Raw genomic sequence first — 15281 nt, 5'->3', positions numbered from 1 at the left:
TCAGCTGTACAACAGTAGGCCTATGCAAATCTATTTATAGCCTTTTGGATTGCCACTGTGTGAAGAGCTCCCCTGGATCTGAAGGGCTCTAGTTCAGCACAATACTTGATCACTTGCCTAACTTGGAGAAAACAGGTGTAACTTTGCTGAATTGATGTTTAAAAGCTTTGTGTCTGCTTGGAAACGAAATCACAAGTACTCTTGAGCTACTGTGAATTTAACTGATGAACTCTCCAAAGTTCATAAGTGAACAATGATGCAGACAGAACAGCTGATGAAAACTTTTCCTTTTCCCTTTCACGTTTGTTACCTTTTCATTTTCTTTCCTTTTCGGTAACCTGCTATACTTTGCCATGGACACGTCATGTTCTGTAGACAAGGAATATTATTTTTTTTAGAAATGTGATGTGTGTGTGCGTAGATTAAAAATGTCTTCTGTGATATAATAGGTGCACACCATTAGAAACAAACAAAACACGGAAACATACCATTGCTAGCCAGGCCAAAAAGATCCTTCAACGTGCTTACTTCTGGAAAAGAGAAATTAAATATTCAAAGTAAAACCAGCTGTAAACACTTTGTTCAACTGAGACCATTCATGGCACATTTAATGCCTAAGTCACTCCAATCCTTTCAAAGCAGAGATGCGTAAGTTGTGCCTGTCTTGAAAATGATAAACCAGATCAGCTGCTAGAGAAATGAATAGGCAGATAGCAAATCAAGAGTTGAGCGAGTTTACTTGATTGAGCACATTATCACTATGAAGAAGATTCCTTATCTGCCAGTGTAATTTACCCAAAGAAGCACCATTTAAGTATGCTCGTTATGACAAAAGGCCCACCACTATCATAAAATATGGGCAGTTCTGAACAACTTCCTGACAATGCTTGTGTGATATCTAAGTCCCAGAGACATATGAACTAAGCCCCTTTCCTGTATATGAATCTTCATCAACATGGAACATTTTTTGCAAAGCTCCTCTGTGAAAAGAAATATGTATCTAACACATCTGACTGCTGGCTATGATGCTTACGTAACAAACACTGGCCATGAGTTTCTGATGCAGGTAGAAGGAAGAGAAAGTAAACAGGCAACTCAACTTTCACAAGCGTTGGGTACAAGCTACTCTCAGTGTCCATACCAACGTGTGCTGCAACTGGCAAAACCCTTCTCAAAAAGCTACAGAGAACGCACGTTCACAGAAACAGACATTATGCAACTGCAAAAAGAATAAAGGGAAACTGTACGATGTCATCGTGGTCTCTGATTATTTGTAACAACCTACACATTAATCAGCTTCATGCCACCTTTTTCTCCCTAGAACACTTCCTCGTGACTCAAATGTAGAAAGACCACAATTCTTCCCAGGTGTGACTAACTTGTACCTAGAGGTTTCTACAGTATTCAATACGTACATGTAACAAGATCAAAAGTAAAAACAAGAACACAGTTAATCTTCCTCATTTAATCCTATGATGAAATTTCAATGTGGCCAGGCCTCTACTAAAAACGTTCTACAGACTGGGCCAGAGAAAAATGGATGTTGTGATGGATGAATGGATAGAACAAAAAAAAAAAAAGATTTTGACATCCAGGGAAGCTGAAGAAACTTTCATTTTTTGTCATGAAGCAGCTCAGGCTTTGGTTGCAGGCTTCACTTGCATTTTCCTTTTATGCATTCTTTTATGAACCAGAGTGCAGAATCCGTAAAGATGGGAGCACAATCACTGTATCAGTGAAGCCACATTGAAGAGGTGGGAAAGTGTTTATAGAACCAAGATCTTACCATTCAAATACTGCTTTATATTTGACATTATATTATAAACAAGACATCCAGTGATGTCTTCACAATTTCAAATGAGAAGCTATGATATAAGAAACTATTTTACTTAACTAGTCACTATTTTGCTGTAGTTGTTTTGTGTCCCATCAAAATGATGTCTTTAAAAAAGTACATAAACAGGACTGAGCTTAGTGAGTTGAGAAGTGGGCTTTTTAAAAAAAAAAAAAAAAAAAAAAGGTGCAGTAAAAACTCATTTTTCTGTTGCATGAGTAGGTTAGAGTGTCCTTGACCTTGAATATGAACTTCTTTCTTTTGAAATGACACCAAATATTTGCATTATTGCTCTGCTGATTAAGTAATGAATTCCCAAGTTTGTGCAATCAGGTTACTTTGAACTACCCTTGGATGGCAAGGATTTAAAGAGGACTGATTCATTGAAAGGGAGGGAATACACTATACTCAGAAGTTAAAAAAGCATTCTTGCTTGTGCTTTTCAAACAAACCCAAACTTCTGAAGTGGGATAAATACTGTTTGCAAGCCAGATTCACTGCTAAATTTTCCTTCGTTAGGCCATTATAACATCAATTACTTCAGTAAAATTACACTAGTGTAAAAGCAGAGTGATCCAACATTTTCAAACTTGCACCATATGGTGCATAAAACGTTATGTGGTGAACTTGTACTATTTAAGTCTGAGTAAAAGCAAGCACCTGTCAATGAAATTCTGTAGCAGAAAAAAAAAACCACAAAAAAACTTTTCTGTGAATCATCAAAGAACAAATTGTACATGACATTATGTCTCAGTTTATTATGAAATAAGCAAGAAGGAACACATGAGGAAAATTAAAACTTAAAATTTACCTGTGAGATCCTTTTCCCGAAATTGTATTATTGGTAGAACCATTGTATCTGCAAGTTGTTTTGCCAGTTCAGAATGAAGAATATTGAGCTGAAACAAAGAATGGAGGAATGCTGTAAGACACAGCGTAAATAAAAAAAATAAAAATAACAGCACTCTACAGCTGTTGAAGAAGCACACCTGCCATTTGTGCCCAGCAGACAAAAAAAGGGTATTATGTACTTCAATATACTTCAGTGCTTAAAATACATTATCTCAAGATACGTGAGACAGAGGGGCATTTTCCCCTAAATGCTTAATTCCTGCCTGGTGTTTTCCACGGATCCAAGAACTTTTCAGTTCCCACATACTGTATTAGGGTAGTTCACTTGACCATTAATGCTAATGCTTAAGCCAACAGGATTTAATCTGTAATTAGCCTTTAGTAACCAGTTTTTGTTAGTCTCTACGCCACAGGGTTACAGTCCCACTGCCATGACTGGAATCTCTTTCCATTTATGAGGGTTACCCAGGACACAATCACAACAGGGGGCAAACACAATGAAAGCTCCCATTCAAATACTCTACCTTTGGAGCAGTTTCCCATTCCTGTTTTTCTAAGTGTTTCTCTAAAATTCAGTTCGTAAAGATGTATTTTAAAGCACTCGTGTGACACTTTAGGACAAAGGCAAGGCTCTTGTGTCAGCAGTGGCATGCTAAGAATATTAGATGGGTTCAGGTAGGACAACTATCAATCACACTGCTTGAGTGCTTACACGCTGACATGACATTCTGCCCACTTGCACGGTATCCTGGAGGCCTCTAAGCGGGGATATGCAGGTGAAGGTGAAGTCACTATTTCCCACTAGACAATACAAAACTAAACCAGGATAATTCAATGCCTGTAGAACAGACAACTGAGAAACAGGTACAGGGGGTAGCTAACACACAGAAAAGGAGGCTGAGGAATGGAGCAAGTTCTTGTGAGGGAAAACATGACCCACAGAACCAAACAGAGAGGCTCTCAGCTTCCTGCTCCCAAATGGGATGGTTCTCTTGTACCTGGGAAGGAGAAAGTTTTTGTTTTGATTTATTTGTAGTTTACACAGACAAGTACAAGACTGTGACAATAAATGCTCCTTTCAAGTATCCCCTGAAAGCAGACCCGCAGCAGGAGAAGCCTAAGGGAAAAGTTAACCTCTGGGATTCCTCTCATTGTATTGTTAGAGTTATCCATGGGCTCTAAAAATTTTAACTTATTTTTTGCCCCACAACCCTCCTATATCCTCTCCTCTCCCAAAAAGTAGACCTCAATGCAGCCTTTTGCCTTCTTAACAAAAGTTGAAAGTAGACTAACAAGAAGAACAACACTTTTCTGATGGCACAGCCCTGCTCACAACAGAAAGAGTGATGTGACAAATGATACTTAAGCAATAAGGACCTAGATACTAAGATTGAAAAGTTATATGGGCTGGTCCAACAAAAGCATTTAGAAAGACTTAGTACTCAGCAACCTACAGAGAATAGAAGTGTTCAGTGTACACAGCTGTAGCACCTAACCTGCCTTCAGCAGGCATTTATGCAGCCTCCTTCAGACATCTCTGAATTCTGCGTGATGTCACAGGAACTAAACTGCAACTTTACTAATTCACAGCTGCCCTGCATTCATCCCTGGCAGGTTTTGGCTCAAATTGCAGTGTTTAAAGCTTAAAAATGTAAATGTCATTTTTGAATGGAATTAAATTAAAAAATGGCCTGGTTTACTCTCTTTTCTAATTCCCCTGTTTAGGAAGTTCAGCTTTGCTCTAAGGACAGCATGTGGGACAAAGCCACAGAAACAGCTCCAACCATTATGAAGGGGTGATACTATACTTCTTTTCACCCAATAAATGATTCTCTAAAATCCAGGCACAATCTAGCCTTCAGTGGAAAGGCTCAGAATCAAAAGAACAAAGACGAAATATTCCATATTGTAAAAATAGAATATTGGCAATTCAAATTACCTCATCCACAACTTTTGAAAAGTAATGAAGGGTGGATATCACTTCTTCATCTCCTTTACCTAAGGCAAAATGCTGAAAATAGAAACACAGATTTGGTCTGTAAATCAATAAAGGTGAGTATAAAATACAACGTGTTTCACTACAAAAGATAATGAATACTCCTACAAAATGCAATAAACGATAAAACTAAATGGAAAAACAGTAACTCATTAATACATACTCTTTTACCCTGCTCCTCTTGTTTTAAATGAATGGGTATTGGACAACATATAATTAATGCTTATTATACTACTTTTAAAGTCATAGTTGTACAATAGGAACAAACTGGTTTCCATCTTCATGAATTTAACAACTCATATTTTGCACCTTTTTTTTTTTTTTTTTTTTTTTTTTTTTTAAAGATTCTCAGAAGTGACCTAACTCCCTTGAACACGCTGGGGAGTTTTACAACAGCCTTCACATGAAACCAAGTAAAGCCAATGCCCTAAGCACTTCTGGAAACCACACTGTTTACACAGACTTCTTCACAAAGAAATTAAAAGCATATGTTGAACATACCTGCTTTTCATAGGCAAGGAGCTGCTTCGAAAGCTGTTGCGTGGCAAGACACATTTCATTCTACAAACAAAATTGACATGTTAACAGAAATAATGAAAGGTCTTTAGCTCTTCTGTTACTACTATGTTACCAGCTTCTTGACTGAATCTGCAACTACTTACACAAACATTCAGTTGTATGTAAACAACAAGTGCCAAAATACTGGCATAGAGAAGCAGTAATAACAGGTACACTTCAGACCTAATCAACACACAGTTTGTTTAACTACTTTGAATACAGGTAGGATTTGGGGTTTAGTTTTGGGTTTGGGTTCCCTCCCACCCCCCAAAATAACAAAACTAGAACAACCTCAAACAGATAAGCTGTCATACCAGCATAAGAATGTTTCATATTGGTTAATCCCCCAAATCTACAGCAATAAAGAGAACCAGTAGATGTGCCTTTATATAATGCATTCATGCTCAGGGAAGGCACTGATGCAATTACAGTGCTTTAAGTTGATACATGAGTACAAAACAGCACATAATTCTGTATTCTCATGGCTAAACTGGCCTATGAAGGTACACACATCCTTAAGACGTGCTTAAGCAAAGCAAGACTTGTAGGGAGGTTGTATAATTTTACTTGACAGCTGGAAAAAAACAGACAAACATTTGGATATGTCAGTCTTTACTCAATGTATTCCTAACAAGTGTATCAACTCCTCTGTTCCCGATTTGTTAACAATGACTTAAAACTGGAATAAAAGAAAAAAGGAGAAGGGGGGAACTGGGATCTGTCTTAACCCCTGTCAGATCCTTCTCTTCCTCAGTAATGCAGAAAACTAGTTTAATTTCATTTTAAACCTTAACATAATCTATTCCTCTCTCCAAATACATAAGGCCATAGAGAGTTTGTAAAACTCAGAGCAGTGTCTGAACTGCTTTAATAGCACGCTTTATGCTGGGGCTGGTACAGAAAACCATTAAAACTGGGACAGAGTTTGTGTGCCCTCTTGTTCTCCCTTGTCATCCTGAGCATGCAGAGCATGGCACAGTTAACTATATGGGCCAGAGATTCTGAAACACCCTTTACTTTGGCCTGATGCCACCTCTGACATACTGCATTACAGCCTGGTGCTTCTGCACCACCTTGGCATGCCAGGAAAGAGATTAATATGGACAGCAAGGCCCAAACACTTAGCCAGAGTCTTAAGTATGCCCAAGTGCTCAGAAAGAACAAAGAGACATAGCCACAGCCTAGGTAACAGCAGCTGTATGTGAACACAGAGCAGAATAAGATGGGTGAGCTCGTTCTGACCAAATTAAAACACTATGATGATAATACAGATAGCTGGAGATGGGAGAGCAGAGGCCTTCCAAGGTACAAACAAGGGCTCAGAACCGAGTTAATCTGGGTCCAAATTCAGATCATGTGCACCCCATGACTATTCTCATCTCACAGTGATGGATTATTCTTGTTTCTTGTCTCAGACCAAGTAGTAATGAGCATTACACTCAGTAACAACACCAAGGATTCATGTGAGATTTGCAGGTTGCTTATGCAGACCGTGTAGTTTTTAATATGAAAAAGCTTTACACAAACACTTGGCATTTAAGTATTTTCCAAGCCAGTGAATGGAAAAGGATGTTGTGCTTTATAATAAATTAACAAACCTTGTTAAGGGCTCAGGCAAGGATAGGAATGAGCCTTAACTATCTGCCCCCAGGCTGTAGGAACACCTGAGAGACTTTGCCACCTTCAAAGTGGGAGCTAGCAAGCAATGACTTAATGACAGGAAGGATGAGACTCCTTCTGTGTGGACTGATGACTTTAAAGGGTTTGTTTGTTTGAATGCATGTGGGTGGAGTCCAAAGATGAATTTAAGATTACAAAAAGAAGCAGAGGTTCTCAGACCTACGATCTTTTTCATAAACACAACCTTAAAGATAGAGCTGAGTAAGAACTGCAAGAAGATGAAGTCCTCACACAGCAACTGTGATGCCATCTGTCAGTTGTACAGCTGGGTCAGGGCGAGAGAAATCTTTTGAAATAAACTCAGTGTTAGAAACATTCCTCTCTTTTTCCCTTTTTCTTTTGGTTCACTTATTCCTGCAAAGTCTGCAACTGTGTGGTCTGTTCTGAATTTGGAAGATAAATGCTTCTGGCTTAAACTTGCTAACACTAAAAGAAGCTTCAGAATAATGGGCTGACACCAAAGGCATCCTATTCCTTTGTGTTAGCCATCCTCAAAGCTTCTACCAGTTTGGTTTTTGAAGACCGGTCATCAATTTCCTCACCCAATATCCAAAGAGTAACAAAGAGCATCATTACTCATCTGTGTGGGACAGTTTGGGGATGGGCAACGCAAAGGGGTGTGTGGAAGAAGCATCTTCCAGTGATCGCCACTCCCCAGGAGCAGTCTCCAGTATGTGACAGGATAATAGGGGAATACTTAAACCCTGAGGGTCTCAAAGGGGTGTAAGTTAACAACATTTCATCAAGTATATGATCAGGTGACAATAATCACATATAGACCCCAAGCAGACATTCATGGCATGCTACTCCAGGTACGGAACAAATTGATGGAAGGGCCTGACATAAAATTTACTTTGGGATTTTGGGCTGATTTTGGGACAACAGTTCCACACATCACTGATATCCCATTGATGCCAGCAGGTCACATTTTTAATTTATAGGTTTGGTTCTTTGTGTCAGAACACTACAAACAAACTTGTTACTCAATCCCTGCCCATGTGGAAGAGTTAATCCTGGGTCCTTCATCCTCCCTCCCACCCTCTGTGTGACTTTGTTCCCTTTAGAGGTACAAAATCATTCATTATATCACTAGGAAAAAAAACGCAAAACCCCACAACAACCAAACACACCCCCACACACACCACACACTCCCAACAGTTGTAAACAAATCAAATTAAGCTAGCAAACTGAAATACAGCCACAATGCATAAAGAACAGGAAACTGGCAAAGTGCTCTGCTGACCTAGTGGTAATACTGCATTGCTAAGCACACTAATCTGGGAAAGTTTGGTTTAATCCTCCTCCCATTTCTTCCTAATCAGCCTTCTCCCTCCCCTCCCCTGGTACTAATCAGTCTCAAGACTTAAAAGTTATTTGCATTGCTTCAATTGACAAATCCACTAAATGCAGGCAAATTATTTTAACAGGTTTTATCTATTTCCAAAACATTTTCCCACGGAATACAGCAAAATTCACTTCTTTTATCCTGAAGTGACTGAAATTCAGTATATACTAGGAAAAGAAAAACTACTATACAATCCTGACCGCCTGCTCAGATCTCTTCCACATTACTTTGACATTTCAGAATTCATTATTCATTTCTGGAGTGGGAGAGCTATCGATGAGATGATGTATCAGGCAGAAACCCAATAAAATCCTGAACAGAAATGCAAGTATTCTAAATTAAGGCAAAATTAACCAGTACTGGGCCTCGCAAATACATTCACTTTCATTAGAAGATTTTACTTAGCAGGGAAAACATCATTGCAGCATTAATGTAAAAAAGTATACTAGAAGGAAAGAAGAAATTACTGCATGCAAATAGGTATCAAGTAATCAGTTATTATTACAGATGCGCTGTCTTTTTTTTCTTTTTTAACCTTGGCTGGCATGCTACAGCATGCTAGCCCTAGGAAAAGATTTTTATAAAGTTCACTAACACCAGTTCACATAGATAGGGTAATGGAAGTGGTGTCTTGAATGTAGCATTAATCTACCAGAAACGAAAAAACCCAGGAGATTAAAAAACATTGTTTAATTCTCAAGTTAATTCAGTACCTCACCCTGCCTTCAAATAAGTCAGCAAGAAAGTGTCCAACTGTTATTTTCTGATCCAGTGCCAGAGCAAAGGCATGTGATTTTTCTGGGTTGATTCCACCTTCTTCATTATCACCTTGATTCACCAAGCTGTTCATATCATCAGAAGAGAGTATGATTCTTCTGTAACCCATTTGTAATAAAATCTCCATGCCATTAACAATTTAACAGGGACACAGTCCATCCCTTTTTAGGGTCTCTTTTTGTATTTTTCCAAAATAAACTCTGAGGGCTAATACAGTGAAGTCAGAAGATAATTCTATAGACAGTGGTCTAACAGACTCCAGATTTGAGGGCATGTAAAGGATTAAGCTGAGCTATAAATTAACTTCTAAAGACAGAGAGCTATTCCAGCATGTCCAATTCCAATCCCAATATAATGAAGCTTTCTGCAAAGCTACTTTCCTACTCCAGCTAAAGCTGGCATTTTTAAAACTCTGTAAGTAACCAGCACACAGAACTGCCAAAGGCTTCTTCACGTAAACAAGCAAGATACCGGTAAAGGTATTTATTCACTCACCATGTACATGCAGAATGACACATAATAAAATTTGGCTTACATCTGGGAAAGCTTAATGCCTGATAAATGAGAAAAAAACCCAACAGGTAGGTGGTTGAAGGAGGTCCATGAGGCAGTTGCAGCCTTCTCATCTTTTCAGAACTAGGGAAGACATTTACTTTCAAAACCAGGCACAGCACAGAAAGAACCGGGTCTTGATACAACAGTTTTATGCAGCTCTGTCTACATATGCATGTCATCCTCCTACAAAACAGAGTTCTCCAGCAATCTAGTAAATGTTAGAGTCCTATAGGCTTAGGTTTGCATATTAAATAGCTTGGAAACATGAACCCAAGGGTGAGAGAAGCTAAGCCTCACCAGAGTGCTCAGGCTGCCCAGCACTTTACAAGATCAGGCTCACATATGGCTTGCCCTGCTGCTGATTCACAGCATGGCATTCAGTCCTCACAAATGTGAACCGTTCAGCAAAGGATCATCTAATAGCTTCAAGAAATAGAAGGCACTAGTCAAAACTCTGCTGTAAAACAGCAAAAGCAGCTATAGTAGGATGGCTAGTTCAATAGGGAAAGAATCTCTTCAGTTTCTTGCAAAACAATTACTATCAGCAAGGCATCCATACATTTATGCCTCCTTGTAGTACTCAAATCTCCAGATCCTGCTTAGCACAATGTTAACTTGCTTCCAGGCACGGAGACAACTCCAACTTCATAGGCAGTATTAAAACCAACTCCCATGGCTTTGTAAATACATTAGTTCTCAGGTGATAATGCACTGCTTACCTCTGTTGGCAACATATGGTGAATACGCCTCAGGAAGCGCAGAGGTATATGATGCAAACTTACAATGAATATGGAACAATAATATATACGGTATTTCACAGAAGTCAGTGCTGACAACTGTAATTTACTGCAGCTGTTGTTTTTTTTCATTTCTGGTAGATTAATGCTTGATTCAAGACATCTCTTCCATTACCTTATCTATGTGAACTGGTGTTAGTGAACTTTATAAAAATCTTTTCCTAGGGCTAAACTAAGACAGTTTGTCCTATCTATCTGTCCTATCAGCTCTCTTGAAGCTTCTCTATGTGGAACTGAAAGTTTACAAAATCCTAACTTAAACTTTATTGTTTCAAAAGGTTTTGGGAAAAAACGTCTTATCATTTGAAAAGGCAACACAGTTGTTCCCTCAGACATGAAAAGAAAGCAATTAAAAGAAAAACTGTATCAGTGCTTACTTGTTAGTTTAGCAAGAACTAATTTAACAATTCTGAACACTTGGGGTTAGCTCTGCAACATAATAAATATGAAAATCCATGAATGCCCTAGAGAGCTTGACACCTATCTACTGAATTATATATAGCCTAGTGAAGTCAATACATAGGAAGATGAAACAAGCAGCACTGTTGAAAAATGCAGACATGAGGTATCATGAATTCGGGGAGAGAAATAACACTGGTATAAAGCACTACCTAAAATAGACCTGGACAGATACAAGCTGTCCTGATACCCAGGTAATGTGGTACATATAACCCCAGACTATTCCGTAATTGTCAAGAGTTTCCTTAAGAGTCTGGACATAAAAAGGCAGTAGAGCCCCAGAGATTGTTGCTGCTTTGCCTGTGTGACTCTGGAATCACAAGACAACTGCTCACAGAAACACAGATGCTGAACAGAATTACACTTCACAATTCCCATGCTGTTCTCTCTCTGGATATATTGATAAAGGCAACATGGGTTTATTTTTATTCATCTTCTGTCATGACTGCTCTTAATATCTAGACAGATTTGTCAGGAATAATGAGATGAAACCTCTTTCCAATGACAAAACACTGCATCTTACTTTCCTCTAACCTGCTTAACTGTTTATCCCTTCTAATAGTCAGTAGACACACAACAGTCTACTGAGCTTCTAAATGGCATTTTGTTTCAAGTGAAGATCCCAGCTGAGCCATTTCTATAGTATGATGAAGAACTAGAGACAATAGTAAAGCTCTGAAAATAATTTACTATGGCAGTGGGAAGTCAGGAATGTAAACTGGGCACACTCTGCTTATACACCATTGCAAGAGCCTCAGCGTGCAACTTAAGTAAATGAAGTTTTCTAACAATCCCTGCTTGCTGCACTACATATTGCTCAGGTAATAAAATGTCCAGAACAACAAACACAACATTCTCAGAAATCAGACAGCAGTAATGCCATATGCAGCATCAGGGCTTGCTTGCATGGAGGAAGAACTACAGGAATAAACTCTGTAAGGAAGATTTCCTCTATAAGACCACTAACATGATAACTACTTCAGTGTACACTTCAGGGTACCACAGCACAGATGGGAGAACTACAGCAGGAAGTACAATATGTACTCACATGGATGTGGTTTATTTAATGAAGACATATAAAAATGCTTCACTATATTTACACACATGGGCTTGCCAGATCAACGAAACCTCACTCCTCGAGCACAGCTCATACATTTTGTTGCTGTGACTTCTGCTTAATCACGGCATCATACACTGCATCTGCCTTGTAGTATCGCAGTCCCTTTTTCACTAAAAACTCCATTTGCAAAATAGAGTCATGATCCCATCACATCTGGTGTGGGTGCTCAAAGAGGCGAGAGCACTGTCCTGATCCTGCACAGCAACCAGGGGCTTGTCACGCATTGAGGGCCTTGCACCCAAAGGCAATCTGCTAGCAATACATCACCCAGCTGCAGCCCAGTGTTATTGGCCCTTCCACATCAAGTGGCTCCAGGTGCCTAGGCAGCATATCCACTGCTACGCCCTGCGATAGGATGCTGCAGATCCTTCCTTCCACTCTTGGGACAAAAGCAATTTCAAGTCATTTCAAAGGTCCACCTACATCGTTTACTGAATCCCATCCCAATGAATGCACCCATCCCAACAATTGCCCTACTGTCAGTAGAAAAGTTGAAGGCATGCAAAATGAAGTCCTGCTTGAATATATACATGTAAGTCTGAAAAGTTAGGTCTCCAGCACCTAGCAGAAACCTGTATCTTAAAAAAGGGCAAAAAAAAGGAATGTTCAAAAAGATTCCTACTTTCCTAAGTGTTTCAAAAAGCTCTGGGCAAACATTGCTCTTACTCACACTCCTTTCAAATGCACTGATCCAACTGTTTAGAGCAGCTTGAGCTGTCAATCTAGAAACTTACCACTGCTCTGCACACAAAGCAGTGTTTTGGGACATATATATGCATATATCCACATGGATAATTAACAGCATGCAGTTGGTACTAATTGCTACTCCCCTGAGACTTTGCACTGCATTCATTCGGAACCATCAACTATTGTTATTTGATCACAAACTACAGTGGTTTGAATTACATGGAAATCTGAGTTTTCATCACAAGGAACACCAAACTTCTAGTAAACTACTCCAGAAAATCTTGAAAGTATATTTGAGACATCCGGGAAATTTTAAGAGTTCAGAATTTAGTTAGAAAGAAAACATGATTAACATTTTTTAAACTGTCATAACTGTTCTGAGGGGGCATAAACCCTGATTTTTCAATACTGTGGACTGGTACAACCCACTGCTGTTTTGTCTGATTGCCATGACACTGATTCCAGCCATTTTTATGGTCACTGCTTCAAAGTAGGTCAGTAACTAATTCCTATTTTACAGATAAGGAAATTAGAGCAGGGGATGACAATGACTTTGCAAAGACAAAATTTAAGTCAGGAAAATAAAAAGGCAAATTCAGAACCTGGCTTCTCAATACTCTCAACTTCTACAGTCTCTCTACTAAATCTCATTCCCTCTTGAAATGAAAAGGGTTGGTAGTAGTTCCTAATACGCTGCTACTGAGGACCAGACAATGTGTCTCCTAACAACACATCAGCAAAAGTTGATTTTCTCTTGTGATTAGGCGGCAAAGAAATATTACACATAGGTTTTTTTCTTAACTGTCCATTTATGTTTATTGGGCAATTCAGCATTACACTTCTCTTTCTACAGCAACTGCAATCATAAAATTTTGTAATAAGGCCTGTGCCTCTCAAAAATTGAGGGTGAATTCAGTCAGAAAGTGTGTCTTCCTTTGAAATAATCAGAAATGGCTCCGGGAAAGGATATCTTGATATTTGCAAAGCTCAATAAAATTAGTCAGAAATCAATGTTAGCCTGTACAACACCACCATTCTCTTGGGAATTAACCACCATATATGACTAAATTAAATATTTCCATTAATTTTTAAATAAAAGAAAAAAAATCATAATACTGCCCCAATTTTGGTGTATTCTTTTAGATCTCATGCAAAAATATCAATACTTTTTAAAGCGTATATAGGAAAAAAAAACACACAAAAAGTTTCAGTTTTCTTTTCCACTTACATAATTAATATGACCTATATATGCTTTGTTGTTACTGCAATGCCATTTTTTTGCCACTACTGGATTCTGAGAACACAACCCCAAACCGAAGTCACAACACATAGTGATTCCCAAGGAATTAAATAGCAGAAGCGGCAACACTAAGTACACTAAACACTGAGCCAGCGTCTTTGGTAAAGTCGCCAACAGTGGCCGCTAAACCTGAATTTTCCTAAGTCAGTCATAGTGTAGGGTGGTCTCCTCCACATCCTTACAAAGCTTGACTTCGAACAACTGCTATGTGCCTCCCATCTCAAAATGGCATGAAACTCTGATGAGGTATTTCAAGGAACACATCCAATATTCAAAAGTGACTGAATATTCAGATCAAATTAAAGCAGGAAGTGTGCAGGAAGAAAGTGGCCAAGAAGTGCTGGGAAAATGAAGTAGATTCAGTACTACTGCAAGGTACAGATGGGTAAAAGTGCTGAAGCAGTGAAAAGAAAGAGGAAATGTCATAACTGTGGGGCAACAGAAATGGAGAAGGCTAAAAACCAAGATGAAAAGGAAGAAGCAAACCAAAGCAGACCAAGAATTTTTTCATGAATCACAGGCCAGAGTAACCGCTTCCTAAAATGCCATCCTAAAAAGCATAAGCAGGGGAAACCGACATGTTATCCACAAGCTGGACACTTCATAATCAAACCGCATTTATCCTCCCATTTCCTTCTTTCATCCATTTCAATCCTACCTGCTCTTCAGTCTCAGATTTCTACCATCCAACACGCCCACACTCCTGTTACTCTTAAAGCGTGGCTCTACCAAAATGCCCATCATTGACTTCCAGTGCTGATTTCATGTCACCTCTCCAGCCCTTGGCTACGCACTTGTCCTGGTTTTGGCTGGGATATAGTTAATTTTCTTAGTAGTAGCTGGTATAGTGCTATGTTTTGGGTTCAGTAGGAGAAGAATGTTGATAACACACTGATGTTTTCAGTTGTTGCCAAGTAGTGTTTAGACTAAGTCAAGGATTTTTCAGCTTCTCATGCCCAGCCAGCAAGAAGGCTGGAAGGGCACAAGGAGTTGGGAGGGGACACAGCCAGGACAGCTGACCCAGACTGGCCAAAGGGGTATTCCATACCATGGGACATCATGCCCAGTACATAAACCGGGGGGGAGTTGGCCTCGGGGGATCACTCCTCAGGAACTAACTAGGCATCGGTCAGCAAGTGGTGAGCAAGTGGTGAGCTATTACATTGTGCATCACTTGTTTTGTATATGCCAATCCTTTTTATTATTACTGTCATTTTATTATTGTTATTATTATCCATATTAGTTTCTTCCTTTCTGTTCTATTAAACTGTTCTTATCTCAGCCCAGGAGTTTTACTTGTTTTTTCCCCAATTCTCTCCCC

The 15281-nt window shown here is 39.1% G+C and overlaps 1 protein-coding gene across 4 annotated transcripts in view; it reads right to left on the bottom strand.

Annotated features, from left to right (window-relative positions):
* Positions 1 to 15281, bottom strand: part of APPL2 (adaptor protein, phosphotyrosine interacting with PH domain and leucine zipper 2) — a 39904-nt gene that overhangs the window by 18215 nt on the left and 6408 nt on the right. For 2 of the 4 annotated variants that reach the window (XR_005930779.1, XM_041118228.1), the window contains exons 3-9: positions 5184 to 5243; positions 4626 to 4697; positions 3627 to 3684; positions 3399 to 3502; positions 2646 to 2733; positions 489 to 530; positions 311 to 369 (exon numbers count right to left, since the gene is read on the bottom strand). Coding sequence is in view for 3 of the 4 variants with exons in the window: in XM_041118228.1 (XP_040974162.1) it covers positions 311 to 369; positions 489 to 530; positions 2646 to 2733; positions 3399 to 3502; positions 3627 to 3684; positions 4626 to 4697; positions 5184 to 5243 (483 nt within the window). In the remaining variant the exon portion in view is untranslated. The remainder of the gene's footprint in view (positions 1 to 310; positions 370 to 488; positions 531 to 2645; positions 2734 to 3398; positions 3503 to 3626; positions 3685 to 4625; positions 4698 to 5183; positions 5244 to 15281) is intronic. The other 2 variants (XM_041118229.1, XM_030041516.2) reach the window with 2 other exon arrangements.

The sequence above is a fragment of the Aquila chrysaetos genome, chromosome 17, assembly GCF_900496995.4.
Source record: "Aquila chrysaetos chrysaetos chromosome 17, bAquChr1.4, whole genome shotgun sequence".
Lineage (NCBI taxonomy): Eukaryota > Metazoa > Chordata > Aves > Accipitriformes > Accipitridae > Aquila > Aquila chrysaetos.
Note: the sequence above shows the minus strand (reverse complement) of the source record. Positions and strands in the feature narration are given on the sequence as shown.